Below are 24,499 nucleotides of genomic sequence, written 5' to 3'. Positions count from 1 at the left end.
TAGATAATTTCCGACGAATTTGCAATGTAGGCCATTTCAGCTGATCCAACATTAGAGAAACTGAACTGAATCTGCCATAGTCATTCAACACCCAGCGCGCTGCTCTTCGTTGTACTTTCTCTAACTCTGAAATATCTCCAACGTGGTAGGGATCCCAGGCAGCAGATGCATACTCTAGTTGTGGTCTCACCATTGTTAGGTAAGCTGATTCTTTAACTTGTTTTGAACATTTGTTTAGATTGCGTTTTAAGAAATTGAGTGTTCTAGATGCTTTATTGACAACATTAAATTTTTGATATGTGAGGTGACCGCCAAGACACTGATTTATGAATTAAGACTCCTAGGTACATACATGCATCCTAGGCAAGTCAGCTGTGCTGCCTGTTTAACAAGTAATAACATAGATAATAACAAAGAATGTAGCAAAGCTTGCTAAACCATATTATCTATGGCTAAACTAACCGCCTGTTTAATATTGTACTACTAAATCGGCGCGTGCGCCCCAACTATTATAGCAAGCGGCGTCTTCAAGATAGATACTCGATGGCCACTAGAGTTGCCACTGATCTTACCCTCTATGATGTGAATCCCACGGGAAAGGAAATTGGTCGCGGTGCTTATGGGAGAGTGTTTGAGGTCGACTATCAAGGAACACTGTGCGCCGCCAAGGAGGTACACTCGGTGTTGTTGGAATGGTCTCAAACTGAAGGGCGTCGTAAGATTACAACCGACTTTCTTAACGAGTGTCAAATTTGGAGTACCATTCGCCACCCGTGCGTCGTTCAGTTTCTTGGTAAGGCCATACCTATTTGAAAAATTGTTGCTGGGATTTTAAGGTCGGTATAGGTCGGAAAAAAAGATCATATTTTTTTTAAAAAACATTGCAAACGTGTCATTCCATTGTTAGGGTCCGCAGCGTGAAATTTCGACCTCCGAAAATCAACTACCAAACCACCTACAAATGCTAGGCTAGGTACCACTTAGAAAATTCCAGATTGGTGTTATTTTTCATTAACGTCTTGTCGTGCAAATCGGCGAATATGCTTACAAATTACGAGATTTTTTGCTATATCTTTAAGGAAATGTCTTTTAAAGCTACAATACGCACTCTCAACCTTTCTTATTAACTTTACTCTAAACTAAAACCATCAGTGGCTGCATTGTCAGGAGCAATTTCCAGCCGCAGCATCGCGAAAATGAAATTTCGGACTCAAAAAAAAGTTTCGATGCCACTAGAGCACACAGTAGCGATGCTAAAGTAACCCTCCCAGGTCAAACTGGTCTGGCATGGATCCAACTACTACCACACCAAATATCATCGAATTCCAAAATTGTTTGCCATCTGGCTGAGCTCGACGGCTGTCAAAAATTCGTCAAAAATGCCGATTTTATTCACTGACGGGAACTTTTACTAGCCAGATGTGCTAGTTTACTTCTCAAAAGCTTGCTAGAACCATAGCCAGTAGCTTTCATTCATAGGGTTGGTCTGGCAGCTCTTCTAGCTACCTCAAATTCTGCCAAATGCCGATATCCACGAATTTTGCCGATATCGACTAATTTGCAACCCGTTAAAGGAATCTTGCACAGCAAACGTGATGCTTTTCCTCTCTACAGTCATGCTGCATCTTTGTTTAGTTATATTCGTCCATAAGGTGGCACTGGCGGCTCTCTTATCCAGGCTAAAATCCATCGAAATGCCCATCTCACCATTTGTCATCAGTTTTCAGAAGTTTTACATGTCAAACATGCTGGTTTACCACTCTACATCCTTGCTGGATCATTCAATCACCTTCGTCTGTGTAGTCAGCTTTCTTCAGCGTCTTGAAAACGTCAGAGCACGCCAATTGGGCGCAACCATCAATACCAGTTAATGCTTATTTTGTTTCATTGGTTCCACGCAAGAATGACAGGAAAACCATCAGAAATGTAATAGAGCGAAAATGGAGTTAGTCTAGCTCTAAATATTGTAATCTACATGTCTATACAAATGATTAACGAAATGCAAATGCCGATTATCAATAAACCACAATCGAAATTTCCATTCGTGTAGAGTTCCCAAGGTGGATATTAGAACTAGACTAACTCCAGTCGGGTTATGTAATATTTCTGCTGGATTTTCGTGGAATCAATGAAACAAAATAAGCAGCAAGTGGTGTTGATGGTTGTGCCCGATTGGCGTGCTCTGACATTTTCAAGAGACTGAAGAAAGGCGCCTACACAGACGAAGGTGATCGAAACGTCCAATAAAGATGTAGAGAGGCAAACCAGCATGTTTGACTTGTAAAACTTCCTAAAATTGATGACAAATGGTGAGATGGGAATTTCGATGGATTTTAGCCTGGACAAGAGAGCCGCCATTGCCACTCTATGGAAGAATATAACTAAACAAGGATGCAGCATGACTTTAGAGAGGAAAAGCATCACGTGTGCTGTGAAAGCTTTCTTTAACGGGTTGTAAATTGGTCGATATCGGCAAAATTCGTGGATATCGGTATTTTGGCGAATTTTGAGAGACCAACCCTATGAATGATAGCTACTGTCTATGGGTCTAGCAAGCTTTTTAGAAGTAAACTAGTACATCTGGCTAGTAAAAGTTCCCGTCAGTGAATAAAATCGGCATTTTTGACGAATTTTTGACAGCCGTCGAGCTCAGCCAGATGGCAAACAATTTTGGAATTCGATGATATTTGGTGTGGTAGTAGTTGGATCCATGCCAGACCAGTTTGACCTGGGAGGGTTACTTTGGCATCGCTACTGTGTGCTCTAGTGGCATCGAAACTTTTTCGAGTCCAAAATTTCATTTTCGCGATGCTGCGGCTGGAAATTGCTCCAGACAATGCAGCCACTGATGGTTTTAGTTTAGAGTAAAGTTAATAAGAAAGGTTGAGAGTGCGTATTGTAGCTTTAAAAGACATTTCCTTAAAGATATAGCAAAAAATCTCGTAATTTGTAAGCATATTCGCCGATTTGCACGACAAGACGTTAATGAAAATAACGCCAATCTGGCATTTTCTAAGTGGTACCAAACCTAGCATTTGTGGGTGGTTTAGTAGTTGATTCTCGGAGGTCGAAATTTCACGTTGCGGACCCTACCATTGTTGACAACGAATTGTACGAGGGTACACAACAACAGCTCCTTTCTTCGCTAAAACAGATAACCACGCATTAGCCGCCATTTCGGCTACAAGTCCGCCAACATTACGTGATTGTTATGCACCTATCAATGTATTGCCCCACTACCCCCCTCGGGCATATATGGGGCTATAGTGGGGATTTGACACAGCCGAATGTCAAATGCCCCATAGTAGGGTAAACCTATCGTGTCAAATCCCCACCGTTGGCCCCAGTTGAAACGCGGGATTTACTCGGGATTTGACAGCGAAGGAAGTTACAACAAAAAATATTTGGGTGCTTACTGAACGATCGTCAAATGCCCCATAGTGGGGCAGCAGTTTCGTGTCAATCCCCCTTGTAAAGCCCCACATACGCCCGAGGGGGGGCGGTGGTGGGGCAATACATTGATAGGTGCATTAATCACGTGAGTTTATTTTTGGTCTTTTATAAAAAGTGGGTCGGTCGGGTCCGAGCAACAACTTTTCAAATAGGTATGCTATGGCCGAATGCACCCATCAATGTATTGTCCCACCCCCCCCCCCCTCGGGTATATATGGGGCTATAGTGGGGATTTGACACACCCGAATGTCAAATTCCCCATAGTAGGGCAAACCTATCGTGTCTCAAATCCCCACTGTTGGCCCCAGTTGCATCACGAGGATTTACTCGGGATTTGACATAGCATAGCCAAGTTACAACGGAAAAAAAATACTTGGGCGCTTAATGAACGATCGTCAAATGCCCCATAGTGGGGCAACAGTTTCGTGTCAATTCCCCCTGTAAAGCCCCACTTACGCCCGGGGGGAGGGGGGGGTGGTGGGGCAACACATTGATAGGTGCATAAGATGGCAGGTGTGTCATGTGATCGCCCTATTAATCATTCACTTCATAGGAGTGTATTATCCTGCACGTGACCAGTACAGATTACCTGTTATGGTAATGGAGAAAATGCAACTTAGCCTGAGGGGTCTGGTGGAGAACTACAACAATATACCATTGAATGTCAAACTATCCATATTGGATGAAGTGTGCCTCGGTCTAAGGTACCTCCATAGTAGGAATCCTCCCATCGTACACTGTGACCTCACCCCAAATAACATATTGCTGGGGAGGAGCCTAGAAGCCAAGATCACTGACCTGGGTGTTGCTAAAGTGATGCAGACTGACAGTAAAATGACAATGACTAAATTCCCAGGAACACCAGATTTCATGCCACCCGAGGCACTCACCAAAAGGCCAGTATATGGTCCACCATTAGATGTCTTTTCTTATGGAGGAGTAGCTCTTATTGTTATTACCCAGCAGTGGCCTGAACTTACTGACCGAGAACAACTCAGTCGTAACACTGACAGATGGGAAGTAGTATCAGAGGTGATGAGACGTCAGAAATACCTCAACATGTTTACTGGAGGGGCTGCAGACTTAGTGTCACTAGTGACATCATGTTTGAGTGACAATCCTGAGAAGCGTCCTTCAGTGTTGGAGGTCTCCATGGAAATCAAAAGGGTAAAAGATGTGTGTAGTCATCAGACTGGTTGTGAGGGGATGAGTCCCATAGTATGGTGGGCTGAGGTATCTGGTCAGTCATCTCAACAGGTTTGTACATGCAGTGAAGGTTGCTAATGAATGATTAATGTAATGCACTTAGATTGTAATTTTGAATAATGTAATATTTCAAGACACACGGTAGTTTGTCATAAGGACCAAAAATGTTGTTACCACCCGAGTAGTGTGTCATGAGCTGGAGTAACAATATGTAGTTCCATGTTCCCTTCACTAAATGAACACCTGGAATTTCTTGATGTGTTAATTTGACAGAGCATGCGACCAAATTCATAACTGAGAAAATTTGAAGCCTTCAAAGTTAAGTTAAAGTTTTTAGTTACTTCTCTTCACATACTTACTGATAATTATATACTAGTATATTAAAAATTGTTAGTTTAAAAATGAAGTAGGGATCCAAGCAATAAAAAGTAGCAAAACAAGAGATGAATGATATGGTATTACAACATAGCTTGGTGGGAAAATCCCTACATTGGCATGTTAGCGTAAGCAATCAATCGTCGGCCTGGTTAATTGCCAACCTAAGGGAATCTCGTTTAGAACAAGATATACACAAACTTTTTATACCCAGTGATAGGCAATTTAATACTCTAGGTGTACACAATGTACCGGCGTTCAAGGCATCAGCATTCGTCAGTAGTATCCGGCCAAAGGCAGTGGTGTAAGGCATCAATTATCATCGGTAGACGTCATTTATCGGCCACTCGATAACTTGCATACATCAATTATTGTCCTATTTGAAGTATTTCACATAGTATCCACACACAATTCAAAACTAAATCCTGCCAATACTACAAAATAGTCTACCAGTACTAACTGTAATTTTCATGTAAGTCTTATACGAGATTTTCAAAAACACTCAAAATCAATTTCTAATACTGTAAAACAATCACTCAAGTATTTTAACACTTTAACACAATCCAAAATGAATTTATAGAACAATTGCTTCATCAATGATGTAACAAAGCTCAGCAGAATAATCTTGGTGCCACTGAGTTCAGATTTAGCTAGTTTGTTTCCTGCTATCCAGCAATCTACCCAATGACATACAAGCTCTTTATACGTAAACGATAACTGACAACCTCTATCCACTGTGATGGGTGTCTTATGCACTTATTACTGTGCAGTGTAACATGTTCAACACTTGACAGCTGGTTACAAGGCTCCAAACTTCTAAATACAATAGTCAATTATACATGCCTGAAAGTGAGTGTATTTTCATTTGTAAACACTCTTCCAGCCTACCATTGCTTATACAATTCTCCTGTTGTCTACAGGATGTAGATAGTCTCACAAGACTTTGCTGTGATTCATCTTGCTTTAAGAGCTGTAGCTCCATTACTCATCACTTCTAACTACCACAAGGGACCTTTCCATCTTCTTTGTCAATTCATAATGGCTGTCATTGTACAGCCACTAATTATATTCATGATGATTAAAACTACCTTTAACAGTCCACAAGACACGAATTCCATGTCAAATATATAAGCAGTGACCAGTGTTGGGCAAGTTACTTTATAAAAGTAACTAGTTACATATTACATATTACTTGCAACTGAACTATTTAGTTACAGTTACATATTACCCATAAAATAAAGTAACTATAATAATATTACATATTATATTACTTTGTGTCCACAGCCTTAAGCTGTCACGTGTGAAACTACCACCTTATCACGTGACATGATTGCGTTGTTGGACAATGTACAAATCTTGGTTATGAGTAAGAAGCTGGTGAATAAGCTTCATTCAGTAGGCTTCACTACTTTGTTGTGGCTAGGAGTTACTCAGTGGTTCACTAACGAGATTAGTAACTTTGTTACTTGTAGTAATAATATTATGTAACATTAGATTTATTACAGTAACTATATTACTTAGGTAACGTGTTACATTTGCAAGTAAAGTAATTTGAGTTATATTACCTGTTTTTATAGCATATTTCATTATATTACTTAGTTACCACAAAAGTAATAATATTACATAACGCGTTACTCCCAACACTGGCAGTGACTATCTTGTAAACACAAGCATGGATTGTAAACAAAAATTATTCCACCTGGAAGCGTGATTATTCCGACACAGACAATCACTAGAGACTTTAAAACGATTTCAGCTTGTCCCTTCTTAGCTTGAACATCTTGTGTAGGGTTCAGTGTGCTCTATAACAAAAGAAATAACATGGATTAAGTTCAGTACACTACAAACATCATTTTCACTGGACACCAGCCTATTATGCTTTTAATTTTGCCTATTATGCTATGCTGCAGTGCTAAAAAATTCTGCCTATTATGCTCATAATTATGCTCAAAAATTTTACCACAGTTCCAATGTTTTGTTTCTTTCTATGGATAATGATAAACTTTGGCTTATGAGTAACTGGTTAAATGTAAAAAGTACTTGTTGTGCAAGCACTGTAAACTATAATAACAGTCGTGTTAGATAATTATTTAATGCCATATCAGTGGCATCGACTGTTCTATTATTGTAAGTCAACCTTTTTCTGTGGCATGCATTTTTGCTTAATATGACAATTATGTTTGATGCTTTCAGGCACCTATTATGCCAAAATTATGCCAGCATAATAGGCTGGTGCCTAATTTTCACGGCAAGAATAACAGACTGGCATAACAAAACTAAACTATTCACAAACCACTGGTCATTAACCAACAGTCCAATGTAATAGCAGTTGATTTTAGCTGGTAGAAAAACTAAGTAAAGCAGCATGAGGCATCACAGCGTCCTATTTGAAGTATTTCACATAGCATCCAAACATAATTCAAAACTAAATCTAGATTCGATCGTGTTTTAATCCAGATTCTATAGGACAATAAAATAGACATTGTTTTGGCCGATAATAGACGTTGGTCGATAACTGATTGCTTATGCTATAAAAATAATTTTGTTCAATGCCAAAGTAGCCCACCAGGAAATACCATCATTAATTCATCACTTGTCTCACTACTTTTTATTACTTGGATCCCTACTTCATTCTTAGATTAATAATTTTAATATACTAGTTTTTTTTGTTTGTTTGTTATACTTATATATGTGTGACTGTACCTCAAGTCAGCCTTTCACTACCAGGTTGTGTGTCACAATTTCATTGTGCTAGCAAGATAGGTCAATAATAACAGGGTGTGTCATCATGATAGATTGTTAAGAGGTATGGTCTCGGTGCTCGATCGTTATCTCAACTAGATTACATTAATTAAGTAATAGGTGTGGCGTTGAACCCACAGGTATCTACCAAGCATAAGTGCTTCAATAAGCTTGCGGCTTCTAAAGATGCTGCTCAAGGAAAGTGTTAATAGGAAAAATTAATGCCTCAATATGGTTTCATTGCATGGAGAAGGAAGAAGACTAGCCTGATTGATGATTAAAGAAAAGACAAGGCACAGAGAGCACACACTTGGAACCACAAAAGGCACATCTCACTGGTGAGTTTCTTATTGTGGTGTAAAATGGTGGCCGTGTGCTGCTTTGTTTGGACTCCAGCCTTGTGACTGTGGTCAGACAGGCAGGCTGGCAGTGAGACTAAAATCTGAGTTTTAACAAAATTCTATATCCAGCCGTCTATTAGCGTTTTCTTGTTTTAATGACTAATATTATTCTGTAAATGTCTTGTTATTGACAAACTTTCTTGTATGGCTGCTTGAATAAAAGGTTGAATTTCAGACTGGGAAGAGGCCGACAAATGGTTGGCTGCATCACGTTTTCGATTGATAAATGTTATTCTTGCTTGCAGCCTGGAAACAATCTCATTCCCATTAAAAATGGCTTCAATAAACCCTTCATCACTAGGGCTGTAAATCGGTTATGCAATAATCGGTTAATCAATCGGTTATTGTTGAGGGTGATTGATAATCGGGCTATGTATGCAACAACCAATTATACAATTGGATCACATGACCACATAATTGCTTACAATTTGGCCATAAAGAGTGCACTAAAGTGAGTGAGGAGGCTGTTTATTGCTTGTTTATTAGGGATTACACATCACAAATTAAAGCCACTCTTTCCCCTTATCTCTTATGTCAAACAGCAAACTTGATTAAGAAAACACTGTTAATATACAAAATGACATTGAAAATGTAAAAATCATCATTAAGCCAATTAATCAGTTAATCAATCGGTTGTAGGGAACCAATAATCAGTTATGTATGTTTGGTCCAGGTCACAGCTTTATTCATCACCATCGGCAGCTCATGAATATTTTTGCTCTTCAGCAGCCTTCGCCCTTTGTATTGTTCAGTACGCTGGCCAGTCCAGTCCTTGTTACACTTCTCAAGCATCAAAACATGGCTCGAAAGCCTGTGGATAAGAGTTTTAACCTTCATCTCGTCTCCGTCGAACTTGTCTTCCTCTGGAACAGTTTCCAGTAGAGCCTCTACTTCCTCAGTGGTTCGCTGTCCACGGGACTTCGCTGGTCCAGTAAGCTTTCGTATTGGTCCTGACATCTCGAATAGTCATCAACGACCCTGCTCGCAGCGCCACTTTGTCATGAAGGACAAGACGAAAGTTCACTGTTCATAGATGGATACTTTTATGTCAGTACAAAATTAATATCAATGCCCGCTTTTTATACACATAATTCACGTCAGCATCAAGACACACGGTAGTGTGTCGTGCGGCCCAAGAAGCCGGCGCGCCACACCGTGAGTATATTGACAGGAAGAACGAAAACGTCATTTTCACACCTTTGTATCTCGGTAATCACTTATCTGATTGGAACCAAATTTGCTACACAGTTGCCCGCCAGCCACGGGAGTCTACATTCCAAATTTGAAGGAAATCGCTCCAGCCATTTCCGAGATACGAGCTGCCAAAGTTTCGTTTTTTTTTCTTCGTTTTTTTCTTCTTCTTCGTATTTTCGCACACTTGCAAAAATTGCTGTAACAAGCAAACGCGTACTCCGATCGCCTTGAAATTTGGCACACAGAAAGGGAGTCCAAAGGCGAATCCTAGCATCAAATTTGGTACAAATCCGATGAATGGTTCAGGAGTTATGACCGATTATTCGCGTAAAACAAGATCGATTTGTTGTCACGCCTACAGGGTAAACCGCTTCATGGAATGAGTTGACAATTGCTATGTAGATGGAGTAACCATCGTAGGAGTGCCTTTTGGTGGTTTGAAAGGAATCGAGATAAAGACCACGGAGATATGACACAAAACCCAACCTGTGTCACAATTACGCGATCGATTTTAATGAATAAAAAAGTATTAGTTTTCACGCCTACTAGGCAAACCGCTTAGAGCAATGAGCTGAAAATCGGTGTATAGCTGGAATAATCTTCATTGAAAGTTCTTGCAGTAGTACAGAAGAATCGGATTACAAACCACTGAGTTATGATTCGAAAGCCAACTCCGTGTAGCAAATGCGAGATCGAGATACTCTAATAGAACAGTCACCCTAATAGAGCATTCGGATAATTTATTCCATTATAGAATTTTATTACATCACAAGTTATTCTGTAGGGAGTTCAGCTGCAAACAGTTAATCTTATAAACAGTTCAGCAAGAAGACAGTCACCATGTGGAGAGTTAAGCAAATATATCACTATAGAGATTCAGAACATTACAAGTCATACTGAAGAAAGTTCAGCTATAAACAAGTCATGCACTGTGTAGAGAATTCAGCTACAATTAAGTCACTCTCTAGAGAATTCAGTTACACAGAATTCAGCTACACACAAGTCACTGTGGAGAGAGTTCAGCTACAAACAAATTACCCTTTAGAGTGATCAGCTACAAACAAAACACTTTGCAGGGTGTTCAGCTGCAACAAATCAACCTTTAGAGCGATCAGCAATGAACAAATCAACACAAATCTACCTGTAGAGAGATAAGATAGAAACAAATCACCCTGTAGAGAGTTCAGCTACAAAAAATCACCCTGTAGAGACATAAGCTAGAAACTAGACACAATGTAAGGAGTTCAGCTACAAGCAATCACCCTGTAGAGAGTTCAGCTAAAACAAATCAACCTGCAGAGAGATCAGCTACAGACAAATCACCTTATAGAGAGTTCCGCTACAAACAGATTACATGTAGAGAGATCGGCTACAAACAAATCAACCTGCAGAGAGATCAGCTACACACAAATCAACTTGTAGAGAGATCAGCTACAAACAAATCACCCTGTAGGGAGATCAGCTAGAAACTACACACAATGTAAGGAGTTCAGCTAAAAACAAATCACCCTGTAGAGAGTTCAGCTAAAACAAATCAACCTGCAGAGAGATCAGCTACAAACAAATCACCTTATAGATAGTTCAGCTACAAACAAATTACCTTGTAGAGAGATCGGCTACAAACAAATCAACCTGCAGAGAGATCAGCTACACACAATTCAACTTGTAGAGATCAGCTACAAACAAATCACCCTGTAGAGAGATCAGCTAGAAACTAGACACAATGTAAGGAGTTCAGCTACAAGCAAATCACCCTGTAGAGAGTTCAGCTACAAACAAACCAACCTGTAGAGCGATCAGCTAGAAACAAATTACCCTGAAGAGAGGTCAGCTACAAAAAATCACCCTATAGAGATATCAGCTAGAAACAAATCACCCTGAAGAGAGGTCAGCTACAAAAAATCACCTTGTAGAGAAATCAACTACAAACAAAACATTTTGCAGAGAGTTCAGCTACAAACAAATCAACCTTTAGAGCAATCAGCAACAAACAAATCAACCTGTAGAGAGATAAGCTAGAAACAAATCACCCTGTAGAGAGTTCAGCTAAAACAAATCAATCTGCAGAGAGATCAGCTATGTACAAATCACCTTATAGATAGTTCAGCTAGAAACAAATTACCTTGTAGAGAGATCGGCTACAAACAAATCACCCTGCAGAGAGAACAGCTACAAACTAGACACAATGTAAGGAGTTCAGCTACAAGCAAATTACCCTGTAGAGAGTTCATCTACAAACAAATCAACCTGTAGAGCAATCAGCTAGAAACAAATCACCCTGAAGAGAGGTCAGCTAAAAAAAATTACCCTGTAGAGAGATCAGCTAGAAACAAATCACCCTGAAGAGAGGTTAGCTACAAAAAAATCACCCTGTAGAGAGATCGGCTACAAACAAATCAACCTGCAGAGAGATCAGCTACACACAAATCAACTTGTAGAGAGTTCAGCTACAAACAAATTACCCTGTAGAGAGATCGGCTACAAACAAATCAGCCTGTAGAGAGTTCAGCTAAAACAAATCAACCCGCAGAGATATCAACTACAAACAAATCACCTTATAGAGAGTTCAGCTACAAACAAATTACCCTATAGAGAGATCGGCTACAAACAAATCAACCTGCAGAGAGATCAGCTACACACAAATCAACTTGTAGAGAGATCAGCTACAAACAAATCACCCTGTAGAGAGATCAGCTAGAAACTACACACAATGTAAGGAGTTCAGCTACAAATAAATCACCCTGTAGAGAGTTCAGCTAAAACAAATCTACCTGCAGAGAGATCAGCTACAAACAAATCACCTTTTAGACAGTTCAGCTACAAACAAATTACCTTGTAGAGAGATCGGCTACAAACAAATCAACCTGCAGAGAGATCAGCTACACACAATTCAACTTGTAGAGAGATCAGCTACAAACAAATCACCCTGTAGAGAGATCAGCTAGAAACTAGACACAATGTAAGGAGTTCAGCGACAAGCAAATCACCGTGTAGAGAGTTCAGCTACAAACAAACCAACCTGTAGAGCGATCAGCTAGAAACAAATCACCCTGAAGAGAGGTCAGCTACAAAAAATCACCCTGTAGAGATATCAGCTAGAAACAAATCACCCTGAAGAGAGGTCAGCTACAAAAAATCACCTTGTAGAGAGATCAACTACAAACAAAACATTTTGCAGAGAGTTCAGCTACAAACAAATCAACCTTTAGAGCGATCAGCAACAAACAAATCAACCTGTAGAGAGATCATCTAGAAACAAATCAACCTGCAGAGTGATCAGCTACAAACAAATCAGCTTGTAGAGAGATCAGTTACACACAAATCAACCTGTACAGAGATAAGCTAAAAACAAATCAGAGTTCAGCTAAAACAAATCAATCTGCAGAGAAATTAGCTACATACAAATCACCTTATAGATAGTTCAGCTACAAACAAATTACCTTGTAGAGAGATCGGCTACAAACAAATCACCCTGCAGAGAGATCAGCTACACACAAATCAACTTGTATAGAGTTCAGCTACAAACAAACCAACCTGTAGAGAGATCAGCTAGAAACAAATCACCCTGAAGAGAGGTCAGCTACAAAAAATCACCCTGTAGAGATATCAGCTAGAAACAAATCACCCTGAAGAGAGGTCAGCTACAAAAAATCACCTTGTAGAGAGATCAACTACAAACAAAACATTTTGTAGAGAGTTCAGCTACAAACAAATCAACCTTTAGAGCGATCAGCAACAAACAAATCAACCTGTAGAGAGATCATCTAGAAACAAATCAACCTGCAGAGTTATCAGCTACAAACAAATCAGCTTGTAGAGAGATCAGTTACACACAAATCAACCTGTACAGAGATAAGCTAAAAACAAATCAGAGTTCAGCTAAAACAAATCAATCTGCAGAGAAATTAGCTACATACAAATCACCTTATAGATAGTTCAGCTACAAACAAATTACCTTGTAGAGAGATCGGCTACAAACAAATCACCCTGCAGAGAGATCAGCTACACACAAATCAACTTGTATAGAGATCAGCTACAAACAAATCACCCTGTAGAGAGATCAGCTAGAAACTAGACACAATGTAAGGAGTTCAGCTACAAACTAGACACAAAGTAAGGAGTTCAGCTACAAGCAAGTTACCCTGTAGAGAGTTCATCTACAAGCAAATCAACCTACAGAGCAATCAGCTAGAAACAAATCACCCTGAAGAGAGGTCAGCTACAAAACATCACCCTGTAGAGAGATCAGCTAGAAACAAATCACCCTGAAGAGAGGTCAGCTACAAACAAAACACTTTGCAGAGAATTCAGCTACAAACAAATCAGCTTGTAGAGAGATCAGTTACACACAAATCAACCTGTAGAGAGATAAATTAGAAACAAATCACCCTGTAGAGAGTTCAGCTACAAGCAAAACACCCTGTAGAGAGTTCAGCAACAAAGAAACCACCATGTAGAGAGTTCAGCTGCAAACAAATCACCTTATAGAGAGTTCAGCTACAAACAAATCACCCTGTAGAGAGATCAGCTAGAAACTAGACACAATGTAAGGAGTTCAGCTACAAGCAAATCACCCTTTAGTGAGTTCAGCTACAAACAAATCAACCTGCAGTGAGATCACCTACAAAAAAGCACCTTGTACAGAGTTCAGCTACAAACAAATTACCCTGTAGAGAGATCGGCTACAAACAAATCAACCTGTAGAAAGATCAGCTACACACAAATCAACTTGTAGAGAGATCAGCTACAAACAAATCACCCTGTAGAGAGATCAGCTAGAAACTAGACACAATGTAAGGAGTTCAGCTACAAAGAAACCATCATGTAGACAGTTCAGCTGCAAACAAATCACCCTGCAGAGAGTTCAGCTACAAAAAAATCACCCTGTAGAGAGTTCAGCTAGACGAAGTCACCTTATAGAGAGTTCAGCTACAAAGAAACCATCATGTAGAGAGTTCGGCTACAAAGACACCACCATGTAGAGAGTTTAGCTGCAAACAAATCACCTGTAGAGAGTTCAGCTAGAAACAAAATACCCTGTAGAGAGACCAGCTAGAAGAGGTTATCTTGTAGAGAGTTCAGCTACAAAGAAACCATCCTGTATATAGTTCAGCTACATTTCAAGTCACCCAGTAGAGAGATCAGCTGCAAAAAAATATCCTGTGGGGCATAATGGGCATGTAATAAATATATGTATATAATTTGTATAATTACTAATAAAATCAAAAATAATTGAAGTACTAAAATTCTTCTTTAAGTTCTTTTCTTCTTCCTGTAGTAAAGAAAAAAACACATAGGTTAAAAAAGCCCCAAAGCCAGCCATAGGCCGGCTTTGCAGTATACAAACACAAAAAGAAGTGATATCTAATCAAAAACAGCCAAGCTGTAAAAAAAGGTGGGGCCCCCAAAAAGGCCATGGTGAAAAAAGATGTGAAATCCAAGGTGGCGGCCAAGAAATGGCTGTGATGGTAGGTTAATGGTAAAAATTTTAATAACGACAATTCAGGTGAATTTGGTGCCAAGACCAAGCGGCACAAAATTCATCTGAATTGTCGTTATTAAAATTTTTACTATTAACCTACCATCACAGCCATTTCTTGGCCGCCACCTTGGATTTCACATCTTTTTTCACCATGGCCTTTTTGGGGGCCGCACCTTTTTTACAGCTTGGCTGTTTTTGATTAGATTATAGATACATAAATAAACACAGTGATATAATCAAAATACAAGCCCAGCTTGAATATCATTATGTCAATTAAAAATGGTTGATAATCACTTCAACATCTCCCAAGGGATCAACCAAAAAAGGAGGAGGAAAGTGTGGAGTCTGGACGATCATATCCAAGAATATCCGGAAGTGTGAAGGGCAGTCTTAGAGAAGACTCATGGGAGTGGCAGCTTCAAACTGAACTTAGTCACTATTTCAGTAGATTACTGTATTTTAATTTATTTTTATATTAAGCCACCCAATAAAGTCATTGTTAGCACACGTAGCAGGTGGTGGCAGTCATGGGGAGTGCCTTACATGTTACTATAATATAGCAGAGGAGATGACAAAGTTTGATCACATCTGTGCTCCACAAGATGGATTTTTGCAGGAACTGAACTCTAAATATTTTTTATTGATGCATATGTGGTGACTGCTAATCACACCACTTCAAGAGAGTTAACACTCATGACAAGGTTTTTATTAGGTACATGCACTAATACATGTTATTTTCTATTAAGCGGATGTACCTACCAACCAGAAAAACTACCATTCACAAGTTGTCATGGGAGTATTATATGTTAATAGTGTACTATTGACTCCATTATCACCAAAACAGTATACTCAACTTACTATTGTTCTTTTCATCACTTTCAGTTCTTCCTTATCTGTTCCTTAGCCATTTTGAACTAATCCAACAAACTCCTAGACAACAGTAACAAAATAAACTGATCATTTTCTACACATGTACAATGTGTACATGTACAATACATTAGCTATAAACAGTGTCTTGATGGTGGGGTGAAGATGAGTGATGGAATACCCTACCATGTCCCTTATGTCTACAGGGTATATGACTACATGAATTGTTTATGGTAACATGCACACAATATTATAATAACACTATTAGCAATAGTACTTGTTATTAGTGTATATACATAACATGTGTGAATCCCTAAATGTGTTTGGTGACCAATTACTATAGTAACCATTCATCTAATGTGTTTGTTGTGTAAACAACATGTTAACATTGTTATTACTAATTTATTGTTGTTGCTTAGGAACAAATGGTCCAGTCCCCCACACCAGACCTGTTCAGTGGACCAGTGAACATCAAGTGGCAAGATGGAGCCCCTGCGCCAGTGAAGCGTGGACATCACACTGCTGTGTTATGTGATGGGAAGGTCTACAGTGGAGGAGGTAATGAGACTGGAGGGTACTCATACAGGATAGATGTATACAATCCTATTAACAACTCATGGAGCCCTTCTCCTATCAACACTCCTTATAGCTCTTTTGCCATGACCACCCTCAACAACCAGTTGATCACTGCTGGAGGATGCGATAGAAGTGATAAGGTGACCAACAAGATATTGTCACTAGATGGTGATCACCTAAAAGAGTACACCAGAATGACTACACCAAGACATAGTGCCACAGCAGTTGGTCATCAGGGAACACTAATAATAACTGGAGGTAAAGATTACCTGTACAGGAGATTAGCCACTACTGAATTGTTTGACAGTACCACTGGACAGTGGTACACTACTAGTGATCTACCACTACCACACTCCAGACAGAAGTCAGTGATAAAAGACAACACCCTCTACCTGTTAGGAGGGGTCTATAAAGATGGCAACATGTCCCCAGCAGTATTTACTGCTCCACTGGACACTCTTTCCAGTCACCAGTTGAAGTGGAGTTCACAACAAGATACTTCATGGTGCTATTCAACTCCTGTCAGCATACAAGGTAGACACCTACTAACATTAGGTGGAGTGAAGGAGACAGGAAGTGGTTATGTGTACACTAGTGACATTAACATATTCAACAAGGTCAGTCACAGCTGGGAAGTTATAGGACAACTCCCATCAGTAAGAAGTGAACCAGCTGTAATTAGTGTAGCTGATAACAAAATAGTTGTAGTGGGAGGGTATGATGATGACAAGGTACAGTTTACTAATACTGTATGGATTGGTTCATGTGAGCCACAGTAACTGTATACATTGCACATGTTATAATTATCATTGTACCATCTTATTAATAACAAGTTGTTAGTAAACTAGTAATTGTACTAACTGGTAATGTGTATTTTTAATTATAACTGATTGATATAATATTATATGTATTTCTAATGAATATTGCTATAACACAAATCTCATGGACTGGGTCACTATATAACACAATTGTCAGACATTCACAACAGGATTGTTACCATAGTAACATGTGATATGTGTGAATACCCTCACCTCTCAAATATTCCTCAAAGAATCACATAGTAAGATGCTGTCTTCTTTCACTGCTATCAACTCATCCCTTGTTCCCTACAAGACACCGTTGTGATTATCAACCATCACTAATATTCCCAATACAAAGATACATACATGTGGAGCTATCAACACTATGCAGTGGTGATTCTAGACCTGACCTGTACAGTGGGGGGAAGTAGGAACAGCACATAGGTGGTGGACTTTTATGGAAGCAGTGTAGCAAGCTACTTAGATACATATGTGTAGTTATAAATAAGGAGATTTAATTGGTGGAGAGCAGCTATTGTCAGCAGGTAGTGACTTTTATTTTTTTTGGCCTTCAACTTACAGCTGGCCTGGCCCCCCTCACTCTTTGGCCTGCTCCACTACTCCTGGAACAGCATGACTATTGTTGTATGGCTGTAAAATAAAGTAGAATTTCAGGGAGATCTGCGAGCACAACTCCCAGAAGCTGCAGGATTTTGCAATTTGAAGGCTTGAAAACAACCTAAAATTTATGCTATAAACATGAAATATGCTAAAAATAATGATGGCAATCTATACTGCACCTTTTCCCCAAGATTTTTAAAAAGTTATTTTTCAGCAGGGGGAACCATGGCCCCCTGTCCCCCCTTAGAATCGCCTATGGCACTATGTCACTAACTCTCTTGATCTGATGATCACATTTCCAGCTGTATGACAGTTAATGACTTAATGTAACACATTGTTATTGTTAGATGATCCAGTAACATCTGCTCCACCTGATGTACATGTTCCCTGACACCTTGTGAGAATAAGCAAGAGGAATCTTTTGAGATTTTGTTACCTCAATGGCCACATGTACACACAGTCACATCAAGAGTACATAATAAAAATCTTAAATATTTTTATTATGTATACTCTTGGTCACATATACAAACTGCAAATATTCACACATTCTATACAACATACTAAACACGTTGTTACATATTCATACACATTACACATACTCACTATCAGGTACTGTCATCACTACAGTAGACCCTCCGTACCCTTGTCTATGGAAATGACTGTTCTATTATAGTATTTTGAGTACCATACACAAGGAAATTTTGATGTAAGAAAAATTGATGAACTTGACAAAATTAATCAGTTTAATTATGTCAAATGTAATCATCATATGCTCGTAAGCACCTTTAAAAGTGCAAGTTGTATCCACAATTTCTTGATTTTCATCAACATTTAATTTGTCAAATCTGATGAAGTGTGCAAATTTTTCTTGCGTCAAAATTTCCTTGCATACGGTGTATGTTCTATTAGAGTATTTCAACAGAACTCTGCATATAAATGTATAGGCTTGATGGTTCATGTGACTAAATTTTCCAGTGCTAGCTATGAAGTCGGGTGCTACACAGAGCTAGTTTCACATTATTGGAAAAGTTGTACAGTGTCATTAGCTAATTTTATGTTGTGCACTCTAAATCCAACACAGATCCAAAGACTAGCTTAGATGCTGATGTTACACAATGGAATGTTTAATGATTGGATGTATCAAGTAACAGTTATTCATATCAAAACATTTGTCAAAATTTCCATACATTGCAATTGTATGGCTTCGTGATTATGTTGCATAGTAACACAACCTTTAAACACGGTGCCATAACTTCTGCATACAATAGTTTACGGAGATGGGATACAGTTCATTGTATTCCTTGATGATAGGCGATTTGTGTAGTATGTAATAGAGTGTGCTGGACAATGGGAAAAGGCAGGAGGGAGTCTTGCATGGAGAAATTGAGGTACGTACTAATACACTAAAAACCCCTGTTTCACACTTTTTGTAGTGCATCTGTAAAATAACCATTAGTAACAACTCATTTCGGGTGGATTCTTAATCAGTAAACTTCAACACATCATACATACCTAGTTTGGTTAATGTTAATTTGGTTCAGGGTAACAAGTTGTACTTTTGGGATTTGTCCACCCAAGTAATTAAACTCTTCAATCAAGTTTTGTATGGAGCGCAAATTGTGTTGTAATCAACAGTGAATAAATGCTACTATGGTAACATTCCACCACAGTTCGGGTGGTATTTTATAGAGCAATTCAAGGGATTTCTTTTGTTGTATATTGTGCTGTAGAGATTATGAGTGCTAATCCTTGTACTTGAGCATTTTGTATTGTTGTGTAAAATACACGTGTTTTGTTAAGAAAATGGCTGTCGGTGAGGTTTTTCAATCGACCAGTTCAGCCAAACTAAGGCTATTAAAATGATATAGAATATGTTTTAGGCTGTTTTTGATGTATAATTCCTAAGAACTAAGGGTGAAATTTAGTGTTGTGACAAAAATTTTATGGTTTCATTTGGCAAATCCCAATAGTATGTTTAGACATGTACAATAACACATGCATCCATTGCAGGGCCAGAGGAGGAAAAATTGAGTTGGTCAGGCCTTTGTATGTAGATGTTGAAATTGCTAGCATATACATGGTGCTGCCAATGAGAGAGGAGTTTGCTGCGCAGTGTGTGAAGCACACTCTACGAGGTGCAAAGCATGAGCATTCTAACGGGTCTGGGGGCATGCCCCCACAGGAAATTTTTTGAAAATTAGACACTCAGATATGCAATTTTAGTGATATTTTACTGCTAGCTAGCTATAGAAATATGTTCAAGCCTATCTGTTGTTCTTCAGACTTTCTAGGCTATGTATAATAGGTAGGTATTTGTATACCTGACATACAGGGGACACAGCATGAAACTTGCTATATGACTAAGCTAGTGTACAGTTAGCTATAGCGTGCAATTAGAAGTTCAAGGGGCCTGGGGGTAACCCCCAGGAGCTGCAGATTTGTTTGCAATTCAGTTAAACGGGCTTGAAAATGCCTTTAAATTGATGCTAATTTTAAAATAAAACTATAGCTAGCAACTTGCAAATTTTCCCCCAAATTTCACAGGAAACCACCAGTAAACCTCCGTAAGATGTGCAACACCCTTACAAAAGTATTTTCAAGAAAATTTCTGCAATAATAAAAAACAGTCATTTCTATTTTTACTGTGCAACATATAGAATTAGGTCCAAGGATGATGTGATGAGAGAGGGCTATCCACTAATTAAGTATTGAGACAGTAACTGCTTTTATGTAATGGAAACTTTTTGGTGTTCTTGAATATCACAAAGTACTTGTACTGTCATGGTTACATTTACATCATGTTTCTATGGTACACAACCCCACAGAAGTAGCATAAACCGATTTAAATCACATACAACCTTAAGGATATCAGCAGTATAGAAACATTGGTAGCACATTCAAAGTGTTTTAGAAATTTTTCCTGAGCAAAGCAGGTAAGAGTGAAAGAAAGTGAAAACCTGTGGAAGGTAGTATTGAGATTTTGCTGTTTGGAGTTTACAGTGTCAATACCACATCGTGACATTGCTGTATCACTGCCCACGATGCCTGTCTTGTCAGGAAAAGCTAGTTAACATTAATGCTATTGCATATCTGGCTTTACCAATTTTCATAATTACTTTGATGATAGTAGTAAACAAACATGGGTGAGACCACAGGTTAGCATAATGTCAAAACTGTTCTAGCAACTTCGTTGTTAAAACATGCTTATTATGTTTCCGCTGTAGGTACTAAACATACACTATACTTGGCCATTCACAATTGTGACTGGGTCTGGGAAAACCGGTCTTATCACCCATGACTGCAGATTTGATTTTTCACCAAGAACACAAAGCTGAACTAACAATTTTCGTAATCAAAATCAGCTATACTTGAGTAATCTGATTTTGTTGGCTACTTTTCCCAAGCACAGTGGTGATCCATACGAGTGGTCTGGCACCCTAATGGGCCGCTGGCCAGCCTGGGAATAGCTGTATGTGGCTGTACAGCTCCATGGTGTTGAATAAAAGCCTGTGCTGTAAATTTACTTCATTGCAGCCATTTTGAGATCTGGAAAGCCCTTAACTTGACCTAATTCATCTTCCTCTTTAATCATTTTAAACAGCCCCTTGCCCACCTCCAGCCCAAGCCTCTTAGCTCTTTTGGAACTCACCTGGTACAGTCAACATCGAGTTAAAACTATTTAAAATTATGGTAAACTTAAGGGCTAGCTATTTCTACTGTGGATGCTCTTGAAGGCTATTATGATTATAAGGTCATGAAGTACAGCTTGAAGCTGTATTTGAGGTGTGTATATATATATGTATGTATATAAAATATGCATTGGTCCGATTGATCAGTTTCAATCTGACCACCTTTTGTAAGGACTAGATATTCTAATAGAGCAATCAGTTACCTTCATTATTAGATGCTGCTGCTGTGATTAATAACTATTTAAATAAACTGGCTATTCTGAAAACATTTCTGGAGGAACATGTCCCCAGACCCCTAGGTGTAGCATGCTACATATGTTCTTACAGTGCAACCACTGTGTTACACCTGACCATTTTAAAATTACTTTGATGCCACTGTATGGATAGTAAACAGCCTACTCTACTTCATTTTGTGAACCCAGCTATTGCAGCACTTACAGTGAGGAGAAAATAGTGTGGAAAAGTATGTCCTATAGCTAGGCCACAGTTCTCCAAGCATTACAAACAACTGAAATATTCATACACCAATCAACAGGAATTCACAGAGGCAGAACACCCCAAAACTATTTGCTTTATGTCAGAGGGGGAGAGTGTTGAACCCTGCAAGTCATTTAAGGGAATTAAGTTGTACCAGGCACCAGCAATGATGGTATTTTCTATGACTTGCTATATGTATAGTTATTTGCCACACATTTTGCCATTTGATGGTAGGATTCCTTGCTCCGTACCCATATCAGTGACGTGAAGCAAGTGTTAGTTGGAAGTTGGTGCACTGATACATTACCTCCCTCCACACTCTACAGTATATTTTGTACAGCCTGAGCATTCTTAAAAGTACAACAAGTACTGTGGACTAAGCAGATGCTACCCTTGATGTGGAGACATAGTTATACACAAATTTTTATCTATACATCTTCAGCTGCAGTAGATTAAAATTTTAGAATTAATGATTAACAATAATTATACAGTGGAACCACAGTTATCCAGACCCCACTTGTCTGGATTCTTGGTTTACCAAACTATGGAAATGATTGCTCTATTAGGGTAGTTAATAATACTGAAGTTTTAAAAAATGTTCTTTATGATATTTAAAGTTATTTATACACAGTTTCAGAGATGCAAACTTTTTAAGAGTTGTGGACCACCCCTGGTCCCAAGGAATTCGGTTAACTGAGGTTTCACTGTAATATAATCTTAATCATGCATGTACACTGTCATGCAAATAATAACAGCAAACAGATAACTTCCTTAAACTACCATATTAAATGGCACGGCATTTATTTCGTTAGTTTTAAAATTGATGTGGCTACTGTTTGAATTTGACCACCACCAGATGCTCAGAAATTATGTAGAAGCCCTTATTTTCAAAATTGATTGTTGTATTACTCGAGTGCGGCTATTATGGCAAATAACCAAGTAAATACGGTATCTAAGATACGCTCTGCATATCAGTACCCCATCATCATACAATGATTGCTGATACTATATATAATATATTGTTCCTATGGAGGTCGATGGACTTACCAGGTGACATGTCCATTGATAAAACCAGAGGCAGTTTCCTTGCTGATGATAATTCTGAAATGCTGTTGTTGTACTTGAACAGTTGATATAACATTTGTTGCAAAGGCTATATGTGACCAGATTTTACAGAACCGATCCAAATCGCACATCAGGCAAAATCAAACTAACACCACCAGTGGATAGCTACACTATCGTACTACAAGTTTTGACCCTCAGCACTACTCAAACTACACGAGGCTGGTTTTTACACACGTCTTTTCTGGGTGGTGTGGAGTGCTCAAATGGCGGTTTCAGGCCTTGTGAAGGACCTGGTTTGGCAAGAGTCAGTGGTTTACTGGTGGACAGCCTTATAATGTTGGCCAGACGTGTTCTCTGTTGATTTTGCTACATATCAGCCACTAAGGAGCCAGCACAGCCCTGTAATCTCGTGTCTGGACTCCAATCGTGGTCTGCCTCCATTTTGAGGTCTAACTTTTGCCCTCCCCGCCACCCCCCAACCTCCACCCCCCAACCTCCACCCCCCAACCTCCACCCCCCAACCTCCACCCCCCAACCTCCACCCCCCAACCTCCACCCCCCAACCTCCACCCCCCAACCTCCACCCCCCAACCTCCACCCCCCAACCTCCACCCCCCAACCTCCACCCCCCAACCTCCACCCCCCAACCTCCACCCCTTTGTGAGCACTTGTGATACTACTTCGCTCGTCCAACTGCTCAGATTTTCTATCTTATTTGGCGGGAAACTGTACAAGCAGCTACAAGTACTGGAAGTGACTTGAAAGGTAACAGATTGATGCATCTTTTGTGTAAATTTCATACGCGTGCTTGCTATCCTTGGAGAGTTATGCTGGCTTCAATTCTTTAAAACCGTTTATCTCGGAACTTCTAATGTGCGATTTGGATCGTTTTTCCAAAATCCAGTCACATATGTGCATTCACTCATGATTCCTTAACTGGTGTGCTAACTGGATTTAAATACTGTGCTTTACCGCTTAATAAGTTAATAGCGCACATGTGACTTCTGGGTAAAATTGTCATGCAAGAACTATTAGAATCTCTACAGGAGAATATCACTTTAAGGGCTAGGGAGTTGTCCCAGTTTTAGGAATGGCAGTAATAGGCAGTTCATAGGCCAGGCAAGGTAGCAATTTGGCTTAATTAATAGCACGCCCCAATGAAGCTGCATTATGATAGCATGATCCATATTTGTCACATTGTTTTTTTGCCATATTTGATACATGATCCATATTTGTTACATTGTTTTTTTGCCATATTTGATACATGATCATATTTGTCACATTGTTTTTTTGCCATATTTGATACATGATCCATATTTGTCACATTGTTTTTTTGCCATATTTGATACATGATCATATTTGTCACATTGTATTTTTGCCATATTTGGCACACGATCATATTTGTCACTTTGCTTTCCTGTAGGTTTCCCAAAACAGGTTCTCCAATTATATTTTGTTCCACTTTTTGTTTTGGGAGTGAACACAAGTTGACAGAATGTGAACTAGATAAATGTGATTCATTAGATGACTGTCATCACTATAATGATGTTG

General features: G+C 39.1%; 1 protein-coding gene across 1 annotated transcript; it reads left to right on the top strand.

Moving 5' to 3' along the window:
* The first annotated feature begins 531 nt into the window (after window positions 1–531).
* On the top strand, window positions 532–17,158 carry LOC136266408 (probable serine/threonine-protein kinase DDB_G0271402). The gene is made up of 3 exons (XM_066061424.1): window positions 532–793; window positions 4,007–4,710; window positions 16,140–17,158. The coding sequence occupies exons 1-3, from the start codon at window positions 544–546 to the stop codon at window positions 17,073–17,075; spliced, it is 1,890 nt and encodes a 629-aa protein (XP_065917496.1). The 5' UTR covers window positions 532–543; the 3' UTR covers window positions 17,076–17,158.
* Window positions 17,159–24,499: the final 7,341 nt, after the last annotated feature.

This window comes from Dysidea avara, chromosome 9 (genome assembly GCF_963678975.1).
Source record: "Dysidea avara chromosome 9, odDysAvar1.4, whole genome shotgun sequence".
In the NCBI taxonomy this organism is placed as follows: domain Eukaryota; kingdom Metazoa; phylum Porifera; class Demospongiae; order Dictyoceratida; family Dysideidae; genus Dysidea; species Dysidea avara.
Note: the sequence above shows the minus strand (reverse complement) of the source record. Positions and strands in the feature narration are given on the sequence as shown.